This window comes from Physeter macrocephalus, chromosome 9 (assembly GCF_002837175.3).
Source record: "Physeter macrocephalus isolate SW-GA chromosome 9, ASM283717v5, whole genome shotgun sequence".
Lineage (NCBI taxonomy): Eukaryota > Metazoa > Chordata > Mammalia > Artiodactyla > Physeteridae > Physeter > Physeter macrocephalus.
The window spans coordinates 5044532-5068165 of record NC_041222.1 but is presented as its reverse complement, the minus strand read 5'-3'; the positions used below and the strand labels follow the sequence as shown (position 1 = coordinate 5068165).

Sequence of the window (23634 nt, the reverse complement as noted above, 5' to 3'; positions counted from 1 at the left end):
TTCTCAGGTCTCCTGGGCTGCTTTCTCTACCTCTCTCAATTTGCCTGTCTTTGTGTGGTTGAAGCTGACCTAGCATAAAATAACACGCTTTTTCGCACATTTTGAAAGCAAAGGCAGGCTTTAATGATCAGTCTTCTGTTCCTTGGTATTTTCTTTCAAGCAAAGGCCATGTTTTTGTAAGATACTACATTTCAATGGGGCTATTCTTTCATCCCCAGCAAACATTCCTGAGTGGTAGGTTTTAGGAGGGTTCCAATTTATTGCTTCTGGTGTCCAATAACCTTGGAATGAGTGTCTGTCTCCATGCCCCCCAAGGACATGTTATTTCAGAGAGTTACTGCTCTTAAAACCGTTCTCTAATAAAAGCAAGTGTCCCTAATTCTAAGTAGAGTGAGCTCTCCAAATAAGACCAGCTGTGAACGCTGGAAAAAAAAAAAGGGAGAAACTTCAACAGGAGTCCATAGTGAAAACTGGATGCAGCTGACCTTCTTTAGGCGTTTTCACAGCCATTTAAAAAGATGTCTTCAGTAAACTCATCTAGATTCGCTAAAAATGCTTGGCATGACGGACACCCGGTGTCTGTGGGCCAATATTCAATCCAGGTCAAGGAATCTAACGGGTAGATGTACCTGCCAAGAGATAATGCAAACAAAGCATTTGTGATGATGGCCACAGAGAGAGAAGAGCTGAATTCAGTTGAGGCCAGGCCGCTCAGGTGCCCAGGGATCAGGTGGCCGGCCAGACACTTCTGCACCCGTCTCTCCCCAGGAAGGTCCACAAAACCCTGGGGACTATGAGCTGCTTGGGGCTCCCATGGTTAAAGGCAGGAGCAGCATCTGTTTCAATGTCTATTTTTTAAAAACAGATAATAAAACGTGTATCCAAACACCGTCCTCTTTAAAACACAACAGCCTGAGAACTTACTGAGGGAACACATGTGGTAAAGGGGGGGTCAGTGAGCACCCCCAGATTCATTGTCAGACCTGAGCACTCAGTTGGTTTATCCTCGGTGCGTCCTTAGCTACCCTGGTGATTTTGAGGAGTTCTTTGTTTTAAACTCACATTATTTCATTTATGCTCCTCATGGTTTGCAGATTAACAGCAGGGCACGTAAGAACACGTAGTGTGTTTAAGAATAAATTGCACTCCGTTTTGGAGGGAAGATCAGAGACTCCAAAATATTGGTGACTTACTTGAAGCGGAAATTGTATTTTATCTGCAGGGCCTCTTTACCCATAATTAAGTACTGTTTTCCTTCTTCCAGGTCAGTGTTAACACAGGTTGTCTTTTTAATGAAGGTGATTTCAGAGTCTTTCTCAGCAGCAGCTTCTCCTGAGAGACACACCAGTAAGGTTATCACATTCTTGTCATAATGTCAAAATTATTAACTCTTTCGAGCATTCCAGTTCCTCATGGCTATTTATTATTCAGTGTAAATTTCTATTGACAGGCTAATGGCTACAGGCAATGTCCATGGGGTTAAGACTTCTGACTCTGCAATATTATGACATAGTATGAGTGTGTTTCGTGTTTGGTAATTGCAATCATAGTTGCTTTTGTTGTGGTCATCCATTTACAATGCTTGGTGTCGGTTTATTTATCTCTTGTAAAAATAAAATACAGTGTGTGTGTGTGTGTGTGTGTGTGTGTGTGTGAAAAAAAAAGACTTCAGACTCTGGGATTAGGCTCCCCAGGCTAAACCCCAGCTCTGCCACTTCCTGGCTGTGTGACCCCAGACAAATGAAGCTCAGACCCCTCATCCAAAAGATGGGCATCACAGTAAAACCTACCCTGCAGAACTGTTGTGAGATTAAATGGGTTACTATATGAAAAGTGCTTAGAATACAGTAAGCACTATATAAGCGCTTTTCATTATTACTCTTGTAGAACCAGGAATTAAAAGAACCTCTTTGGAGTTGAACAATATAAATCTCTATATGTTACACAGGAAAATAAAAAAGGATTTGGTAGCTGGCAATGCGCAACTTTGTAGAAAAGTGCAAGACATGTGAAAGACTAGAAAATTTTAAGGAGGATAACTTTGGGATTCCCAAAGAACTAGTACGTAGCCAAGAAGCTGGCTCCCTGCCTGGAATGCATTCCTCTTCGTGTTGGCCTGTTGAATGTCTACCCATCTTTAAACACATCTTCAGTTCTCACAGTATCCAGTAAACATTCCCTGATGCTCTTTGTCATAAGTATCTGTCTTCCCCTTACTCCATTATACTTGGATTTCTATCATAATGTTTCACTCCACATGCCTGATTCCTCTGCTAGGCTGGAAACTTTTTGAGTCCAGGACAGGGAATTCATTGCTGTAAATTCAGGACTGATATCCAGTTATTAAACTCTGGCAGAGTCATACTAATTATTAAATCCTCGGGCTTCTCTGGTGGCACAGTGGTTAAGAATCTGCCTGGCAATGCAGGGGACACGGGTTCGAGCCCTGGTCCGGGAAGGTCCCACATGCCACGGAGCAACTAAGCCCGTGCGCCACAACTACTGAGCCTGCGCTCTAGAGCCCGTGAGCCACAACTACTGAGCCTGCACGCCACAACTACTGAAGCCTGTGCGCCTAGAGCCCATGCTCCACAACAGGAGAAGCCACCGCATTGAGAAGTCCGTGTACCGCAATGAATGAAGAGTAGCCCCACTCGCCGCAACTAGAGAAAGCCCACGTGTAGCAATGAAGACCCAACACAGCCAAAAATAAATAAACTAATTAAAGAAAAACATTTAAAAAAATTCTGAAAAAATTCTGAGCCTGTTGCTAAATAGCATATAATAGTAATGCATAAATGGTAAACTTTAATTAGTACTATAAATTCTAGTGTACTCATGTTAGTTCAAGCTAATGTTCTTAGGCTCTCCCGGTGACCATTAATACATGACTTCCTGTTGCAGCAACATCTAAACACCCTTCCCAGCACAATTTGCCAAGTCAGCCCCTGTCATAGTAAGCAGTGTGGCTGCAGGGGGGCTTATTATTTTTGAAAACCTTCTGTTATGGGAAACTTCAAGCATATTCAGAAGGGAGAATAATTAATTAACCTCAGTTTCAACAATCACTCATCTTTTTTTCATTTATACCTTCACCTACTCTATGCATCCTGTGCTTTAGGAGAAACACTAATCATAGGATAATAACATCATTATCTTTGAACCACATAGTTGCCCTTGATTCTAAGTAGTTTAGTTTTTATTTTGGTTTATCGTTAGTGAGCAGCAATTCTTGTGTAAATGGTAAGTGTGTGGTGTTTTAATATTTATATGAATTCAAAATCTATATATATTAAAAACTAACACCCAGAATGACTAAATAACAAAGTATGCAAAATTGTCTTAACATTTCTTTTTAACTATCATAAATATGAATCTTCTGAACTGACAGGAGAACAAGAAGAAATGATATCAATAAAGAACTGCAGGGATTTCCCTGGTGGCGCAGTGGTTAAGAATCTGCCTGCCAATGCAGGGGACATGGGTTCGAGCCCTGGTCCGGTAAGAGCCCACATGCTGCGGAGTGGCTAGGCCGGTGTGCCACAACTACTGAAGCCCGCACGCCTAGAGCCCGTGCTCCACAGCAAGAGAAGCCACTGCAACGAGAAGCCTGCGCACTGCGGCAAGGAGTGGGCCCCGCTTGCCATAACTAGAGAAAGCCTGCATGCAGCAACGAAGACCCAAGGCAGCCAGAAATAAATAAATTTATAAAAAAAGAGAACTGCAGGGACTTCCCTGGTGGTGCAGTGGTTAAGAATCCACCTGCCAGTGCAGGGGACACGGGTTCGAATCCTGGTCCAGGAAGATCTCACATGCCACAGAGCAAGTAAGCCCGTGCACCACAACTACTGAGCCTGCGCTCTAGAGCCCGTGAGTCACAACTACTGAGCCTGCGTGCTGCAACTGCTGAAGACCTCGCCCCTAGAGCCCATGCTCTGCAAGAAGAAAAGCCACCGCAATGAGAAGCCCGCGCAACGCAATGAAGAGTAGCCCCCGCTCACCACAACTAGAGAAAGCCTGAGCGCAGCAATGAAGACACAATGCAGCCAAAAAAATTTTTAACAAAACTGCAGCTTGGGAATCATCTGATGCTGCAGAAAATTCAGAACAGTCTGGAATGTCTTTTGATAGTAGGCAAGAATTGATACAAAATAGGTAATTTGTATTTCTGGAATGAAAAGCACTTGATTATTTCAGTAAAAATAGGAACGGCTTATTATTGCTTATGATGTGAATGTCGGAGGCAAAATGTGCTTGAAAATTGGGTTGTGAAAAGATCAAAGTGCTAAACGCTTACCTATTTTGTCAGAATGGCAATCGTGTTTCAAATAAGGAACACTTGTGATCATCAATGAGAAAAAAATAACATCACAAATCAACTTCATACAGTAAAACATTTGAAATAATAAAAATCAGAAAAAATGTCAGAGTATTGATCAAGCAAAGAAAAATTTGGAAACTATTAGAATTTTAAACTCTAGTGTATGGTTAAAAATAATCAAACATTTTCAGAGTTGAAATACTTGATAACATTTCAAAAAAAAACAATGTAAACATATTGCCACAATTTAGATTTATGGTCCTACTTATTGCAAAATTTATATCTACTGAAATGAGAACACCGCTTTTTGAAAAATATAAATAAGGTAATAAAATAAAATTTCAATCATTATTGAGGAAATCAACTATTTAATATAACATGTGTTTTAAATAACTTAAATGAAAAATTAGAGACTTTGAAGATGGCTTAATGGGTTTTGTTGAACTCAAGGTACTGGAAGCATATCAAACTGTTTGAGAAAAAAGGTGTCAATGAGAAATATTTACATGAACACCTTATTGGTGCAAATGTAATGCCAGGGAGAAGTCTGGGGCTTCAGTAAAAAATCCTGAAATTTCCAGCTGTTTCAGTTTGACTGAATCACCTATCAAGTGTCTCTGGATAATGCAATCAAAGACAAAAATCACTTTAGATATTGTTTTCATAAATTTGATATTCACTACTACATAGCTAATATACACTAGACAGAATTAAGTAATAGTGTGAAGACCTCAAACAATTGCATTAATAAAAATTGGAAAAATATTGGGATTTTGACAGGCAGCCAGTAGTGCTAGAACTGCAAAGGCAGTTTATAAATCATATCAAGTCTGATAGATTCACTTTGACAGATATAGGAGTAAACATTTAGAAAGTGAATATATATGTGTTTTAGTGATTTGCCTATGATATTCTAGCAATTATGTCAATACTATCTTTATGTATCAAGAAAAAAATGTTTCAGCTTTAATAAGCTGACAGGTTAAAGAATGAATGATAAAACTGATCGTAGAAAAATAAGTAAAGGAAATATGAAAATGAAGCAAGAGCTGTTAAAAAATGAAGAATGACATGTCGTTTGACATAAAACAAAATAAAATATCACTTTAAGAGAAAAACTGTATGAAAGTGTTTTTGTTTTTAGTGACAAAAGCAAAAAATATAATGAACTTTTAAGTTTTGTAAAACCTGTGAATTCTGAAACTTTGTCAATGATGTTTGTAAAACTCTTAGGGTTGACGGGGAATAAAAATTAGGAAAATTAAATATGACTTTTCAGTAAATTGTTTTTATAATTTAGCTGATAATAGAGATATATTAAATACATGAAAATGTTAGATGGTATCATAAGGCTAGAAACATTTGAATGTAATTACTGCTAGTTCAGCAGCAACTGAGAAAGTGTTCAGTACCATGCACGATACTGCTGCTATTAGGAGAAATTACTTATTGAGGCTATAGGTCATGTAATGACTATCAGTAGACATGCAATTGGAAAAATCTGATGTGGTTCCTTGCTGTCAAATCAAAGCACAAACAGGGGCCCCCTATCCGAGTGAGTGAGTCAAGCAAAATAACTCTGACAGTTTCTTAAAAAAAAAAAAAAAAAAAAACTTATTTGGGATTAAACATGATTTAATGAATCATTTGTGTTACTATTTACATCATCACAAGCAGTTTCACAATATTTGTAGCTCAGTTTACTTAAAGAATAAAAGGGAACATATTTTAAAATGTTTTATGTGTTATTTTACATATGAATTTATTTTTTGTATTGGTTACTAAAGCTCACTTAACCTATCAAAACTCACATGGCATCTGAGCCATTTTGCACTTCATAGATGCTCCGAACTGGTTTCCCTGTTTCAACTCTTGTGCCCTCCAATAGAAGCCAGGATGATTTTTAAAACCATGCATCATAAAATGTTTCTTGCCTACCTAAAACCGTTTATTAGCTTCCCTTTGAACTTCTAGAATAAAATCCAAATTTCTCACCATGCCTTATAAACCCCTGTATGACCCAGCTCCTGCCCATCTGGTTCCCTCTACTCTGCCCTTTAAGAATGGCTAACTCCTAATATCATCTCCTAAAAGACGCCATCTGCTATCTCTCCAAAGGAGTTTCCCCCATTAATTCCGCATCTGTTTCAACTATAATACTTACGATTTATAATTGTTTATTTGTCCATCTCCTTTTTTAAAAAACGTGTCTCCTCAAATAGAATATAAATTTTATGAAGGCAGGACCTATGGCTGTGTTATTCACATTGTATCCTCTGTGTCTAATATAATGCCTGCCACATAGTAAGGACTAAGTATTTGTTGAATGAAAGAATGAATTCTTACCAGCTTTGTAGATATCCAGGAGGGTTGTGGTATACTTAACAAAAGCATTTTCTTCAGTGATGGCTATGATCTTAACTTTATAAGCTGGTTAAAAAAAACACACACATACACAATAATTCATGCTTATTACCACTACCGCTGTGTCCAATAGAAGCCAGAGTCCCTCAAACAAATGAGAAATGAAGCATGGCAAGCTCTTATGGGCACCCTGCAGTAAATCTCATTTCTTCCAAGAAGCCTTCCCAAATATACCCAGTGTGAGTCTACTGGCCATGACTGTAATGACTCCTTCTACTTAGAATCGCTATCTCTGGTCACTGTGATAGAACAGGCTGGTTAGGATAAGAGCAATATTAAATTAAAAGAAAGAAGCACACAAACTCAAACAAAACAAGCCTTAGATGTAAAGTTCAGATTCTGATCTTTGAGATGAATGGAGTCATACCTACGGGGCACTTCAAAGAGCCCCTTCCTTCTCTATCACTCGGGCCTGCCATGCGAGACTCTCTGTTCCCTTGCCTCCATTCTTCAGATACCTTCACTGGCTTGGATCTTTGGTTTTTGACAGGACTCCATTTTCCAACCCGTCTTTGCTTGGATCGGCAACTATCTGACATGAAACATTCTCAATCCTGTTTTCTCTTCATTCAGGCATCAATGTTTAACCTATGGTGTGTTTGACCTCAGCTCTGAAATGACCAGCTTAAAGGGACCCATCTCTTCTATATGGCCTGAGAAAAAAAATCCTCTTATTTTTGCTTTTGATGGGGTTGAAGTGAATGACCTAAAAGTTTTTGTCCATTTTTGAGATCCTAGCTCGCTAGCAAGACATATAGACGAATGAATGAACTCATTGTGGCAGAACTGAAGGCTGTGTAAATTAGTAGCTTAAAGACTGTCCTGGATTTCAGATTCTTAAGTATTTATGGTGGATATGGGCAATGTACCTACTGTGGCCATAGGTGGATAGAGGGAATTATTTAATTTTGTTTCTATTCCATTATTCCAGCATTAACCTGTAGCTCCAAAAAAGACAGTTAAGTTTTTTCTTGAATGTAATGAACTAAATCCAGATTGCATTTACTCTCTGTGTTAAAACAGATTTCTTATATTTAAGAGTTAAAATAGTTCTATTATGGAGGGAAGAAATAACTTGGTTCTTCTAAATTTTAGAAAAAAATTGTTAAAACAATATAGTATTCTCTTCAAGTCTCAATGTATTTTAAAAGTGGCAGTGGGTCTTGGCTGAGTTAGGCAACTTTTTAGCATTTTTTAAAAACTCAAGATGAATTTGAAGGAAAGACCATGAGCCATGCAAAATTCATTCTTATGGCTGTATTTCCATTAAGAGAATTCAGCGTGATATGATGGAAATAATACTGGAGATCAGGATGCATCCTAGTTCTATTACTTACTTCTGGCATGACTTTGAGCAAATTATTTAGTCTCCCAGACCCTCACTTTCTTCATTGGTAAAATAAGGATAATTCTCTGTTACCTCCAAGGGGGCTTATGGGACACCAGTGAGAAACCATATATGAAAGCAGTTGGTAAACACAAAATGCTACACGAACAGCACTGTTCTTATTTTTTATTTATAAATAACCCCCTACCAATTTTCAAGAAAAGATTTGAAATAGTGTATAATCTGTGTGCTCTCTCTCTCTCTTTCTCTATTAAAAAAGCCAGAAATAAACATTAGATATTATGGACAGAAAATAAAGGATCTAATTCTATGAGGAATTTGAGACAAGACTACAACTGTACTTGGGCATTTGATTTAGCTCTGAGGTCTGGACAACAAGAAGGAGATGCTCCTTTTGAAATGGAGAGAGTCTCAAACATGGATTGCGACTGTGCATATATTAAAAATTATTTAGTACTGATATTTTTACCTTGTCTTTGGAGGGATTTGGAAAGCAGCCAGACCCCCAAACTGTCTTTGTCTCTGTTTCTGCTCGATTGACTGGAAGAATGCAGTAGTGAAATCTTATACCTCTGTGGCTTCTCAAATATTCTCTTTGAATATGTTTTAGCACCTTTAATTCAATGGGGTCTGTTGGAATAAAGTGTCTTGGCTGCGTGTGTACCTCTCTCCTATCATTTTTAATGAAAATCCTATTTCTTTGCTGAAGCATAAATAACTTTTCATGTTAATGCTGAAAATTGATGGCATTTTCCTTCAAGGGAACATGTGGAATGTTGTATCTATATAATCACTGTGTAAAGTTGTAGATCTTCCTAACTGATCATGTTTTCATAAAATGTCATGTTTAATGGAACTATACATTGAACTTTTGAACTTACCATATGCAATCTCTGGTTTACATGCTGTTTCTTTTCTAGTAGCTGCAGAGATTGTCAGATCGAGTTCTGTCTGCATTTGTCCACAGTCAGCTGGATTTTGTGAAAAACAGTACAAGTTAGGTTAATGTAAGGAACAGACAGCTTTGGGAGTAAACACTGTTCTTCCTCATCAGCCCTGAGACAATCTAATATAATCTTACAAATACCAGATTCCTGAGACCTGTCCATTTTCTCCTCTTCCATAAAGTGAAACAGTATGTAAAGCAAAAACAAAACAAAACAAACAAAAACAAAATCTTGAACAAGAGACTTATTCTTAGAATGGGTAGTCACTCCACATTCAGCTCTTTAGAAATAGATATGCTTCACTGAAGAAAGGAGGAAATTTTTTCATTTTGAGTATAATCAAAAGTCCCTTGAAGGAACCAAACTGATGAGTTGACTGATTTACAGCTCTAAGATGGAGCGATAAGTACCTAAGAAATGTATAGATTTTAAGGATTTTGAAAAACAAAATAAAACCAAAAGGAACCCAGACCCTCATGGAGTCCATTGCTGATTATTGGTGAGTTCTGGGTCTTTTCCTTGGCCAACAAGGCTGCCTTGATAGATGAAAGACTGAATGGAGAATGTCACTATCTGGGAAGGACAAGGGGAAAGAAAGAGGAGCTAGTGGCTCAGTCTGGAGCCTCTGTGCTCTTAGGCTGTGGTCCTATTATACTAAAATGACCAGGTGAAGAGTAACAATTTCACATCATGTTATCCTTCTGATATCTAACAACCATCTGGATGGTATTTCTCTGCCTCTGTACAGTAGGAACTATCAGGTTGTCCCGGAGCTGTCGAAAAGTAGCTTTACAGTGCTCAAGGAATGAGCTTTCAATCAGATGAGATTACATTTCTACTTCTGAGAAATGACAGTTTGTCAAACAGCTTCCCCCAGATTAGTCCCAGATTATGAGTGGCTGCTTTAAACAAGCATGCAGCCTAAACACATTAAACAAAGTTTACCTTCGACACATTTGCACATTACTCCTTCACAGACTTTCTGAAGTTTGGTATGGGACATGCTATAAAACATGGTGCACTGTTTATCTGCAGCAATGAAAGTGCAGTTAGAAGAGGTGGCTTGATGAACGCACAACAATTTACCCCATCAATGAGTCCCTCCCACGGGGCCTTGGAGATCACCTATTCCAAACCCACTTTTTGTAGCTGAGGCCCAAGGAAGTTAAATTATGAATTACCTGTCCTAACATGGGCCCCTCTACCCTCAAAATATTCTCCCTTTCTGTGCTTGAAATTTTACTCTTCAATATTCATTTCTTAAAATGAAAATATTTGGTGCTTCAATGAATGAGAGGAAAAAAATTATGTTACATGAGAGTCTATTGAAAGAATTGTAATTGGTAATTATTTAGGCTGGAGAAGAAAAGAAACTATATATTTACATAGTTTGGGGTTTTTTTTCTGTCACTCAAGGAGAAGAGAGGCTAACTATGTTCTATATGATTTCAGAAGTAAAACTAGATTGAATGGGTCTCAGAGTTTTGTTCACTTTAAGAATTTTGTAACAAGTAGAACTGTCCAAAGTGAAGTCTTCTGTCTTGTGAACCAAAGCGCTCTCCAATCACTTAATATTCTCAGAAGTGGCTGAATGATCAAACGTGGGGGTCATTCATTCGACATTTATCGTTACACATTATGTACCTGACACTGTGCTAGAGATTAGGGGCACAAGGATAAAAATATTCTGTCTGGGGTTGTGGAGAAACCAATAATAACAATGCAATGTGGCAACTGCTATAATAGAGCTCTCTGCAAAATGTGATGAGATTATAGGTGGAGGAGAAGTTGATTCTGGGAGGATTAAAGAAATAGTTGGGTGAGTGGGCATCTCTAAAAAGGAGAGATGCAATGAACAGTAAAACTAAACACCAAAGATAAACTTGAGGCAAAGAATTTAAGTTGGGAGCAGTCTAATCCAGTTATTCTAAACATGAAGAAACTGAGGACCAGAGAGGTGAGATGATTTGTTCAATGTCACACAGCAGTTGTTTGTCCAAGTGGGGAATGTTTGTGAGGAATGAGCCCTGGGAGAGGCGATATATAAAATTTGCAGGCCTCTAGTGCATTTCTACAGGTTCCATAATGAATACAAAGCAGTCCTCTGAAGAAACTTTGGAGTAGAGTTGATTACCTGGTCTGTGGTATTCATACACTGTGAAAGTAGTAGGACTCAGAAACCCAACTTGAAAAAGTTCAACTATCCGGAATCGAACACAAAGGAACTCATTGGAAGGAATCTGTTTGACAAATTCAAGGTTTAAGAAAATTATGGGAGAGGAGAGACACATAATATTTTAGGCTGCAAATTTTGAATAGTCACAATAAATGAAGAATGGTGAGAGGTGGAACTTACTGAATTCAGTTGCAGAATAACATGTCCATCTTTGATTTCATAATCAGTTAATAGTTGATCCACCCTTTCCACAAGCTAAGGGAACAAAGAGGAAAGCTCAAATTTAATTTCATGGACTTTTTGTTTAAATGCATTCACCCAGTGATGGAATGTTAGGTCATGGGGATATAATCCACTATTTAAAGACATTGAAGAGCAGCTCCTCCTCTTGAAAAAGTCTGAACATGTCATTGTATGCACTCACATTTTTCAGACCATGCAAGTATATGTCCCTATTTCACTTTGAAAAATAAAAACTTAGGTAGATTGTTGGTTTGAAAAGAATATTCTGACTGATTCTATGAAAGTGACTATTAGAAGGAATGGGAATAGCTTTGTTTGTAAAATAATGCAATAAATAAAAGCAAGTATCCATAACAACATTTAAAAGAAAACATTTACAGCTTTTAAGTCTTCTGGGTTTGCATTGACTCCAGTAGGCAAAGAGATATCCATCACTGCATGGGAGGACCCAGATGATGATTCTTCACTGCTGAGCTTGTAGCTAAATAAATTAGAGATTAAGAAATGAAATAAATAAATGGATAAGATTCTTTAAGAAAAGCCCCTGTTCCTTGGTAGGCTTTAACTTTCTAATTTGAGACTCCAGTTATGTGCTTCTTTACAATATATGTGTTGCAATCTCTGAATTTTAGAGATGCAAGAGATTTCTGAGTCATCTATTCCAACTCTTTACTCACTTGACAGGTAATCTCAATGGACCTCCATTCTGGGGTTGGAAGAGATCATAAAAGCCATTCAGTCCAAGCTCCTAATTAGCTAGTTGAGGAAACTGAGGATGAGATAAGGTACTTGTTCAAGCTCACATGACTAGTTCACCTCAGAGCTGCATAAGTCTCTTGATTCTCATCCTAGGTCTTTTTCTAACGGAGAATATTCAAAGAAGAAAATTAATTGTATATTGGAAAGAAACTCAATAAGCATGTTCAGGAAAAGACTGGAAGGAAACACACTAAAATGTTAGTAGCTACTTTCTCTGGATGATGAGACTATAAGTGATTATCTCTTTTCCATGCTTCTCTCTATTTTCTAAAATTTTCATAATAGATATTTTATTTAAAAAAATGTTTCAAGGACTATCCTTTGTCTAGGAATTATGCTTGTGGGGAAGCTGAGGAGAAAGGCAAAGGGGGTAAAATGGGAGATTTGGTTTATTTTGTTTTTGTTTTTCTGGTATGAGAGAAAAGAATACTGAAATTCCCATTTCAGTAAATTCCCAAATCAGGAAATTTGGGTTTTATCCCAGTTCTGCTGAGGGTTTTCCCCAAATTATTTTCCCTTTCTAGAGCTCATTTTCTTTTTTGTAAAATTAACTGTGAAGAAGTATAAACTCGTGTTTTAAATTTATCTTTATAATTCCAAGCCTTCATCTTGAGAGGCAGAGAGGCCTGCTGCTACAATTAAGCAAAGTTAGAATACTTGAAAGAGGAGCAGGTTGGTGGGGTAGGGACTGGATGGGAGTGTGGTTCTGCAAAGGTTGAGTTTTAGGTTCCAGCCTCACCTTATGATGTGGGAGAGGCAGCCGGACATTTGAGAGTGGAGCTTGGGAGAGCAATTGGGATTAAAGGAAGAGCCTGGTGAGACAGCTTCATAAAGGGGAAAATGAACTGATCTCACCCAAAGGAATAAATATGAGTGCAATGGGAGGTATTATTTGAATTAGTGAGGTGGCAAGGGACCTCTTTTCCCCAATCATATCTTATTGAATATATATAAAGCAGACCCTACTAGAAGTTTTAGATGTCATATTTACCATAAAAATTTAAATATTATAAAATTTCCGGCTTATAAAAATTTAACCCCATTCTTCACCAAATTAACAATTTAGAACAAAATATAAGGCAACTTGGAACTGAAATGTGACATCTAGCATCTCCCTAATTGGATGGGTGAGTGTCACCAGAAGCAGAGAGCTCTGGCTCACAGATGCAAATACTCTGTCAACATGATGGAAAAGGGCCTCCTGAGTGAAGAGTGTCTATGAAAAGTTGTTGGAGCCTTGATGACTGGTTGCCATGGTGACTGTTTCAACCGTGGAACAGAAACCTTCCTTTCAAGAAGCCCTTTGCCTGCTGCCAAGGACAGCAATCTTTCCCAAAGGCATTTTGTTCCAGGAGAAGGAGAGAAATGAAATCCTTTTTTCTTTTCTTATGAATACAACAGAGAAGCTGTAAAAAGCTAAATACACGAAAGAGACCCTCTGAACATAGAAATTGTGTGCTGGCATTTTTTTAAATCAGGAGAGTGTATATTTGAAGGCAAAGAATTTCTCACATGAATAAGTACTGCACAGTTACATTTGGAATTTATCCAACCCAGCTTCAGCATCACAGAGCCAAAAGCACGTTCCACCTGGTTTTTTTGAACATTTTGTCCCCGGTTTATAAAAACCAAAGGGTAGAATAGGCAGTATTACATCTCTGTTGCTATCTTTTGTATATTAACAATCTGGAACTAGGCCTCCTGTCAATGAATTCAAATGAACAAGTTTTTGATGAGAGCCTTTTAATGTATAGCAGAGTTGTGGAACTACCGGAAGGCAATTTGGGATCAGATAGTCCAATATCCTTACTTTACAGAAGAGGCCCAGAGAAGTAAGCTGATTTGCTGAAGGTCATGTGAGTATTTCATGGCAGAGGCTGCCCCACAGGTGTCCAGCTCCACTCTCATAGAGTCCTTTTGCCCACTCAGTGTACCTCCCTGTAGGTCCCACACATTGATTCTAGCTTTGCCCAGAACAAGTTTGCTCATACCTCCCTGCGACAAGTGCTATGGGTTTAAACAGTGATCACACCCTGTCCTCTAGAAGAGAGGTACCCAAGAGTGGGAATGGCAGGAAGCAAGCTGCCTGGGAAAGGGTGACCTTAACAGGACCTTAGGAAATGAGGAAGGGTGTGTGAGGGGGAACAGATGGCAGAGACTGGCCAAGGAAGGAAGGAGGGACTTCGAGTGGGCTAGCTGATGAAGGAATCCTGAGAAGAGAGTGACTGGGCCAGGGACCACAGACAGGGCTGCGAAATGCTGGGAAGGAGGTGGTGAGGAATTCTGTGCTATTCCTCAAGGTCAGTGGCCTCAGATTACACTGATTGAAGGACGTGGTTTTGGAACTGGACTGGGCATCAGGGTCTGGGCTTTGAGGCCCTAGCTCTGCCTCTAACTCTGTGAGAATTTGGCCAGTTACTGCACCTCTTGTGGCCTCAGTTTCTTTACTTCTAAAATAAGAGGATTACTATATCATCCCTAAAATCCTTTTCAGCTCCAATCTATGACACAACTCTATGGAATTTCTAAGTTACCCATACTGAGTGCTTTGCATCATGTGTGATTATAAGTAAAAACAGCAAAATACCAGCCAGCTGTTGAGAATAGGAAGAATTAAGGAAACAGAACAGAACAGGAGGTACTAAGGGGTGGTGGAAAGAGGAAGAAGCGTGTGTTCTAGTCCTGGCTCTGCCATCAACTGATTCACTCTGTGTGATCACTAAGGTATATATACATATTTTCAAAAACCTATATTTTCATAAACATTTTAGGATGGTGGTTTGGTAAGCAGAATAATGGACTCCAAAGATGTCCACCTCTTAATCCCCTGAACCTGCGAATTTGTTACCTTACATAACAAAAGGGACTTGTAGGTGTGATTAGGTTAAGGATCTTGAGCCAGGGCGATTCTCCTGATTGATTATCTGCGTGGGCCCAATATGATCACAGGGGTCTTTATAGGGGAAATAAACAGGAGAGTCAGAGAAGGAGGTTACGGTGGTGGAAGCAGGGGTCTGAGTCAGAGAGAGATACTGGAAGATGCTGTGTTGTTGGCTTTGAAGATGGAGGGAGGGGCCACAAGCCAAGGAAAGCAGGTGCCTCTGGAATCTGGAAAAGGCTAGGACGTGGATTCTCCCCTAGAGCCTCCAGAAGGAACGTGGCCCCAATAATGCCTTGATTTTAGGACTTCTGACCCCCAGAATTATAAGATAATACATTTGGGTTGTTTTAAGTCATTACATTTATGGTAAATTGTTACTAGCAGCAATAGGAAACGAAGATAGTGGCCAATTCAGGCCTTGGAGTTAGTTTGCTAAGGGCTCAGCATCCATGGTTCTTAGCCCTGGCTACCGTTAGAAGAACCTCCAGCGGTGAGCCCGGATGGAGTTTTGCATAGTTCTAAAATCTCTCTAGCTGAATTCAATGTGCAACCTGACTTGAGAACCACTGGCTGGCTGATAACCGCCAGGGATTTTGCTGCGTGAACATGATTTTTCTAAGTAAAAGAGTAGAAGCTGCTTTTGAGAGAATCTTTTGCTCTTTCTTTTCCTAATACTTATATATCATATCTTTACCTTTCTGGAAGACAAATTAATATTTTAGTGTTCGAGTTAGAAAAAGGCCAAAAATTGGAGAGAAAACCATATATGAGCAAAACAAAGCTGTTCTGTACAGTAAGTAGCTATTTAAGAATGGTGTGGAGAAAAGGGAACCCTCCTGCACTGTTGGTGGGAATGTAAATTGATACAGCCACTATGGAAAACAGTATGGAGGTTCCTTAAAAAACTAAAACTAGAACTACCATATGACCCAGCAATCCCACTACTGGGCATATATCCTGAGAAAACCATAATTCAAAAAGATACATATACCACATTGTTCACTGCAGCACTAGTTACAATAGTCATGACATGGAAGCAACCTAGATGCCCATTGACAGTTGAATGGATAAAGAAGATGTGGTACATATATACAATGGAATATTAGCTATAAAAAGGAACGAAATTGGGTCATTTGTAGAGACGTGGATGAATCTAGAGACTGTCATACAGAGAGAAGTAAGTCAGAAAGAGAAAAACATATCATATATTAACGCATATATGTGGAACCTATAAAAATGGTACAGATGAACCGGTTTGCAGGGCAGAAATAGAGACACAGATGTAGAGAACAAACGTATGGACACCAAGGGGGGAAAGTGGTGGAGGGGTGGTGGTGGTGGTGCTGGTGGGATGAATTGGGATATTGGGATTGACATGTATACACTAATATGTATAAAATGGATAACTAATAAGAACCTGCTATGTAAAAAAATAAATAAAATAAAATTCAAAAAAACAAAACAAAACAAACAAAAACAAATGAATGGATAAAGAAGATGTGACACATATATACAATGGAATATTACTCAGCCATAAAAAGGAACAAAATTGACTTATTTGTAGCAAGGTGGATGGACTTAGAATCTGTCATACAGAGTGAAGTAAGTCAGAAAGAGAAAAACAAATACCGCATGCTAACACATATATATATGGAATTTTAAAAAGCGGTACAAATGAACCTAGTGGCAGGGCAGGAATAAAGACGCAGATGTAGAGAACAGACTTGAGGGCACGGGGAGGGGTGTGGGGAAGGGGAAGCTGGAATGAAGTGAGAGAGTAGCACTGACATGTATACACTACCAAATGACGGCTAGTGGGAAGCAGCCGCATAGCACAAGGAGATCAACTTGATGCTTTGTGACGACCTAGAGGGATGGGATAGGGAGGGTGGGAGGGAGACTCAAGGGGGAGGGGATATTGGGGATATATGTTTACATATAGCTGATTCACTTTGTTGTACAGCAGAAACTAACACAACATTGTAAAGAATTTATACTCCAATAAAGATGCGAGGAAAAAAAAAGAATACCTGCTATGTTCCACATTTAAAAAGCGAACAATTTTGCATCTTCTGGACATTCTTATAATTCAAAAAGATTTGGAGAAATAATACTCTGGCAGAAGTGAGACCCTGAAGTCTACTCTCCCCTTGGTGGAAACGGGCTCACCTGGCACATGCCACTATGCGCTTGTATTCCGAGCTGCTGTAGCTGGTGGCTGGCACACACAGCAAACAAACAAGCAAACAAACAAACAAAAATAAGAGTAAACCGTTTTTAGCTGTTTTGCAACATGTCAGAACAGAATCATTAATGAGCACATCTCTAAACACACTTAAAAATGATTTGTGATTTGGAAGTTGCCACTTTTGATGATTTTAATGGAGATTCGTGGCTACTGACAACCCCAGGAAGTCTTGAAATCATTAGAACAGTTCTCTGCTCTCCAAGAACTTATAATTTAAGGAAGGAGTCATTTAAGGTAAACATGTGTTGGTCACGTGTCTGGGGGAGGTAGCAGGGAGGAAGAGCTGACGCCTGGATTTGCTGGTAGTTGGAAATTTCCTGCAGGAACGGGCTTCTGAGCCACAAAAAGAAGCTATCAGGGCAGAGGGTAAAGGAGAACTGGGGTGTGCAAGTGGCCTTGCTTCTGGACTGGGAAGGGAGAACCAACCCATCAGAAGAGGGATGAGAGGGCCACAGGTTAAAAAAAAAGGCACATTAAGAAAGGATCATAAGTCCTGGAGAGATCAAGTTGAAGGTGGGGGCAGAGAAATGTGCATTTGCCAGACTCCTTGGGATACAGAAAGGGTAAGGGATGGAAACTCAACAGAGTGATGAGAGAAATTCAGGGCCCAGGAATGGAACACTGACACAAAAGTAACAGAAATTCAAGTTTCTCAAATGAGACCCTTCTGTGGCTTTACAGCTAGTTACACTTTTTTTTTAATGCTAGTTACATTCTTTTTTTTTTTTTTTTTTTTGCCGTACGCGGGCCTCTCGCTGTTGTGGCCTCTCCCGTTGCGGAGCACAGGCTCCGGACGCGCAGGCTCAGCGGCCATGGCTCACGGGCCCAGCCGCTCCGTGGCATGTGGGATCTTCCCGGACCGGGGCACGAACCCGTGTCCCCTGCATCGGCAGGCGGACTCCCAACCACTGCGCCACCAGGGAAGCCCTATGCTAGTTGCATTCTTAAAGTAATTTTTGGTCAAAACAATTTCTGGATCAATAGCGGATACATTTAGCTTAGATATTGTTATTTAATATCAATTTCCAACTATTATTAGTTACCTCTATTATACTAAATGGTAGTTACGTTTACTCAGATGTCAAACTGTTAAAGAATTTGAATAAGAAAATTGTTTTTTTGATTTAGCATGTTTTTCCTAATCAGGGAAGCTCTTTGGCATTCTTTATGCTTAACCAAAATTATAGTGTAAATCATGCTGTTTTACCTTCAATTTGCTGGGTTTCAATTTTCAGATGGAAGCTGCAAATTTCCTCAGAGGTACTGATTTTGTGAAACACAGTTTTTACCTATATTGGGACAAGTAAGCAAGAATATTCTGTTTAAAATGGGGAGTGGAAAAGGTATTATGGCAGTACTGCGGCTGGAAATGAGATGCTTAAAGTATTTTCACCACCCAGTGCAAATGGTGTACATTAAAAACCATTTTCCCAGCAACTGGACTTTCAGCAAACTCCACAATCTGAAACATAGCTGAGAAGCCCAAGGTAAGCAAAAAACGATCTCTGTCCAGTCAGAGCCTTGGTCCAAATCCCACGCAGTCAAATCTGAGCACCTCACTCTACAGGAAAGTTTTTAAGACTTTCATCCTTGTGCCTGTACACTAATTTTACAGAGAACACCACAAGGTCATGAAGTATGGTTTTATTCAGCCCACAAACCACTGTGGTAACAACAAATTATAGGTGTGCATGGAAGGGCAGGGGTGCTGCCAGAAGTAGGTATAGTGAGAGTAACCAGAAGTGACAGAAAAGTGGACCATCCATTTCCCCACCCTCATGCAATCTTATAAACAGTCTTTGAAGGAATAAATGTACTAAAGATGAGCACAATTAAATAATCAATAGAATGTTAACTTATGCTCAGAATACATAGTTTATTTTATTTTAGGCATTTGGCAGTTACACGTTTTTCTAAGCTGTTTATGTGTGTCCATGCAATCTATGGTTAAAAATAGAAGAAACTTAAGCCCTTACATATCCATCAATCCCCAATGATGCTGGACAAATGAGGTAAGGCTGTGTTATTAACCACCGCATCCATGTATATACACGTATGAGTGTATACATACAAGTTACATGTATATATACATATATAGACATAAAAATTATTTATCTATATAGTTATATATATATATAATTTCCACAAATACACAGACTACATACATATAAAGATTAATAAAACCATTTTCAAAAAGAAATTGTGGGGACAGCTACCAAGATAGCTAGAAAGAATGATAAATGACTCTTACCTCAGTCATGGTTACCCAAGCCCAGATTTCTGTAACTTTGTGGCAAAGTCCGTAACTTTCTTTTATGTTACTTAGTACAAGCTGACACATAACCCCAATTAAGTCACACATAACCCCAATTAAGTTGGCTTTCCATGAAATACTCACATGCACTGTAGCCAAGCCATTGTTTTGTCCAGTACTTAGGACAACAAGGTCATCATTGAAAGGCACCTGGAAAGATTTTTGCATTCAATATTATTTCTCATGCTTATTTACTTTGCACAAACACGGATTTGTAGGCTGTGGACAGTAAGAACTATTTCCAGTTACTTGTATGTTTAAATATACCTTAAAATAATCTAAAATATGGTAATTAGAAAAATACGTATTAGCATCTGTAACAGATGATTTCAAAGGTCCCATCCGATTATAAAGTACTATTAAAAAATCCTTTATTTACCTCTACTGGCCTCCCAAGGAAATTCTCCTCTGTCATCTTATAATGGTAGAAGTCACCTTTATGCTTGTAAGAAACTTTGATATCCATATTCAAGCGGAGTTTTTTAACCAGGAGTGAATACTCTGTCAGGCCCTCAATGGCATTAATTGTATCCTATCAACAATCAGCAAGGCACAAAAATAGGTTTACTTATTTATGTACTGTCTGTTTACAAATACCCTTTCTTATGAGAAGATGAGTCAGCATTGCCTGGAGATGAAACTCCAGCTGACTGAGTGAAACTGGTTAAGGGTCCCCATGTGGAGGTGGAAGGAAGATCTCTCCCTCCCCCAGTAAGGATGCTGCTGTTAGCAGGGACAGAAAGGCAGTGTGGCCTCACGTCCAGGTTCTCTACCTGTCCTGAGCACGTGACTTCAGGCAAGTCACTCTTTGCAGAATACCTCCAACTCCTCGCATGACAATGTATCTCCTTCCCATCCTTAAGTCTCAGCTTAAATATCCGCACAGTGAAGCCATAAAGAAGCTCCCCCTTCTCATTATTCTGTTTTAATGTTCTTCCCTTCTGCCCTTTAGAGCATTCATCTCAATTGGTAATATTTTTATGTAGAGTTTATCACTGGCGTCCCCCACTGCAATATAAGATTCATGAGGGCAAGTAGTATATTTTTCTTGGCATCCATTACATTTAGTAAGTACACACACATGGTAGTTATTCAACAAGTATTTGTTGAAGGAATAAATGGATGAACTTAATTTTTCTGGACTTCATCTTCTTCATCTACAAAATTAGGAAATGTGGCTGGATCAGAGATAGCAAATTTGTGGCTACCCTCTCTGCCCATGTCCATGCAGCCAGCGCTAATAAGTGGGGTCCTCTTTTCTCTAAGCCTCCAGTTGTACCCACGATGAAACCATTTGCCTTCCCGGATTAGATGATCACTAATGTCACCCTGAAGGACCCTTCTAGCTCTAAATTTTATATACATATACACACACACCCCGTCATTGTCCAAGCATCCAGGGAACAGGGAAGATGCTAACATTTGAGATAAACTTGAATGTAGATGTACATTAAACAGTTGTTGCATATAGTTGTTGCATATAGTTATAATGTAAAATATACATACTTAAATGAGTTTACATTGGTAGGTAGATAGATAAACATGTTAATAATCAGTATTCCTCTCACTTTTTATTTGTTTTGTGGAAGGGAACATCAGTACCTTTGCATGGCAGCTGCTGTTTCTTACCTAGGATTTAACTCTCCTAGCCCTTCATGGTAATTAAGAATCATAAAGGAAGTACTGGGCTTAGAGTCAGGAGACGTGAGTTCTGATTTTGGCTCTGCCACTAACTCCCTGAATGAACCTCCTGAGGCTGACTTGCTCCTCTGTATAAGAAGGGTGTCAATGCACATATCCATTAGGGTCCTTGATTCCAGTCCTTTATTCATATCTTTGGTATGCTCCCTTGGTGACAGAAGCATGGAGGTCAGAAGGAGTGTGGAATGTGTGGTGTGGGAGGCACTAAAAATATCTCCAGGAGGATGGACCGTGAGAAAGAAACATTACCTGGGTCGAATAAAAGCCACCTCCATACCTCTGCTCTTCTGATAGCCATTTGATGATTAGATTAACGTAATTCATGTCTTTCAAGCTCAGACTGGTAAGTAAGGCATAGGCCGTGGTTTCTACCATGCGTGCTGTGCCGGTATAAGGTGCAGAGCTGTCTTTCTGTTGAAGATCATCTTTCCAAAAACGATATATTGGTGGATTACCTGAACATCAACAAATCACACTGGTAAATATGATGAAAAGTGTGAATTTGGCATAACAATTCTAGCAAGTTTCTAGACGTTTCTTCTGGTAGTGGCCTTCTGGTTTCCAGAAATTTTTTACTCTTTTGTAAGAAGAACTTTCTCAAGGTGACCAATACAAACAAGATCCCTTAATACAGGGCTCTTTTAACCTATAATGGAAAAAATCTAAAAAAGAATGTATATGTATTTATATATATATATATAAAATTGACTATAGTTCCCTGTGCTATCCAGTAGGACCTGGTTGTTTATCCATTCTATATATAATAGGTTGCATCTGCTAATCCCAACCTCCCACTCCATCCCTCAAAATTTTGATGTTATCTATTTACACATCAGAATTACCTGATTTGCATGACTTTGGACAAAATGTTTTCCCTCACTCGCGGAGGCTGTATTTAGCATGAAAGTTTTAGTTTTTAAAGATACTTCCAGATCAAACATTATTTGAATTATTAAGTTCCCTTCTAGCTCTTAAATTCTATGATTTTATGATTCATTTCTTACAATACCCAAGACATTTCTTTTGTGTTATTTGAAAAGTATTATACAAGTGGTTTCGAGGTATATGTTAAGAGTCAGTCTTTTTTTTGTTTGTTTTTGTTTTTTTGCGGTACGCGGGCCTCTCACTGTTGTGGCCTCTCCCGTTGCGGAGCACAGGCTCTGGACGCGCAGGCTCAGCGGCCACGGCTCACGGGCCCAGCCGCTCCGCGGCATGTGGGATCTTCCCGGACCGGGGCACGAACCCGTGTCCCCTGCATCGGCAGGCGAACTCTCAACCACTGTGCCACCAGGGAAGCCCAAGAGTCAGTCATTTTTAAATGATGACAGAAGTCAAATTTTGTAGATAATGATAAACCTCATGTAAGATTTATTAAACTTTTAGAAAATCTTAGTCAGGAGATGGCTCAGAAGTGCCCAACCATGCCGGTGCTGGTCTAGGCACATTGGCCAGTGACCACAGCTCCTCTCTATTTCTTTACTCTTGACCCACAGGAAGCAATATCTTTACTCTTCAAAATGAAATATATACCTTTGTAGTCCACCTGGTACAATACAAGCTAGGTCATGCACTCTCCTGGGGCTCACACTGGCCCCCATAGCACCTTGATGTGACTGAGACTCAGGCACCCCTTGCTCAGGGTAGAAGCTGACTCAAACCAGGGTGCATGGATGGGGGAGCGGAGCACAGGCTGGATTTCAGCCTTAATTCACCTGCTTGCTTGGGTGCTTTGTACATTGCACAACTGTATACAGGAGTCCTGCAGAGCTCCAGTAATGACCTCCAAGGTCCTACATGGCACTCCCTCACCCTTTCCTTCCCTGACATCACTTCTTACCCTTATCTCATTTCTCTCCAGCCATACTGGCCTCCTGGCCTTTTTTGGAGCACCAGGCATGCTCCTACCTCAGTAATATGCAAAGTTGTTTCTCCACCAGGAAACACCCTTCCACAGAGCCACTGGCTTGCTTCCTCACCTCCTTCAGGTCTTGACTCAAACACCATCTTCTTAGTGAGGCTTAAGCCTGACAACCCCATCTAAAATTACAACCCACCCCCTCGCCCTGTCTCACTTCCCCGCTTCATTTTTCTTCACATCAGTCATCACTAAGCTATTCAGTATATTAAATGTTTTAGCTATTTATCGTGTTTGTCTCTCCCTAACTAGAATGTAAGTTTCATGAAGGCCTGAATTTTTTTTTTTTTTTTTTGGTCTGTTGCTTTATCCCCAGAGCCTAGAACAGTGCCTGGTGCATAGGAGGTACTCAATACT

The 23634-nt window shown here is 39.4% G+C and overlaps 1 protein-coding gene across 1 annotated transcript in view; it reads right to left on the bottom strand.

Annotated features, from left to right (window-relative positions):
- Positions 1-98: 98 nt before the first annotated feature.
- The window catches only part of C5 (complement C5), an 80311-nt gene continuing 56775 nt past the window's right edge, over positions 99-23634 (bottom strand). The window contains exons 29-41 of the mRNA XM_007123628.3: positions 21612-21817; positions 20041-20193; positions 19746-19811; positions 18555-18636; positions 17269-17317; positions 11838-11940; positions 11397-11471; positions 11175-11280; positions 9986-10069; positions 8975-9064; positions 6668-6751; positions 1194-1332; positions 99-629 (exon numbers count right to left, since the gene is read on the bottom strand). Coding sequence (XP_007123690.1) covers positions 491-629; positions 1194-1332; positions 6668-6751; positions 8975-9064; positions 9986-10069; positions 11175-11280; positions 11397-11471; positions 11838-11940; positions 17269-17317; positions 18555-18636; positions 19746-19811; positions 20041-20193; positions 21612-21817 — 1376 coding nt within the window. The 3' untranslated portion in view covers positions 99-490. The remainder of the gene's footprint in view (positions 630-1193; positions 1333-6667; positions 6752-8974; positions 9065-9985; positions 10070-11174; positions 11281-11396; positions 11472-11837; positions 11941-17268; positions 17318-18554; positions 18637-19745; positions 19812-20040; positions 20194-21611; positions 21818-23634) is intronic.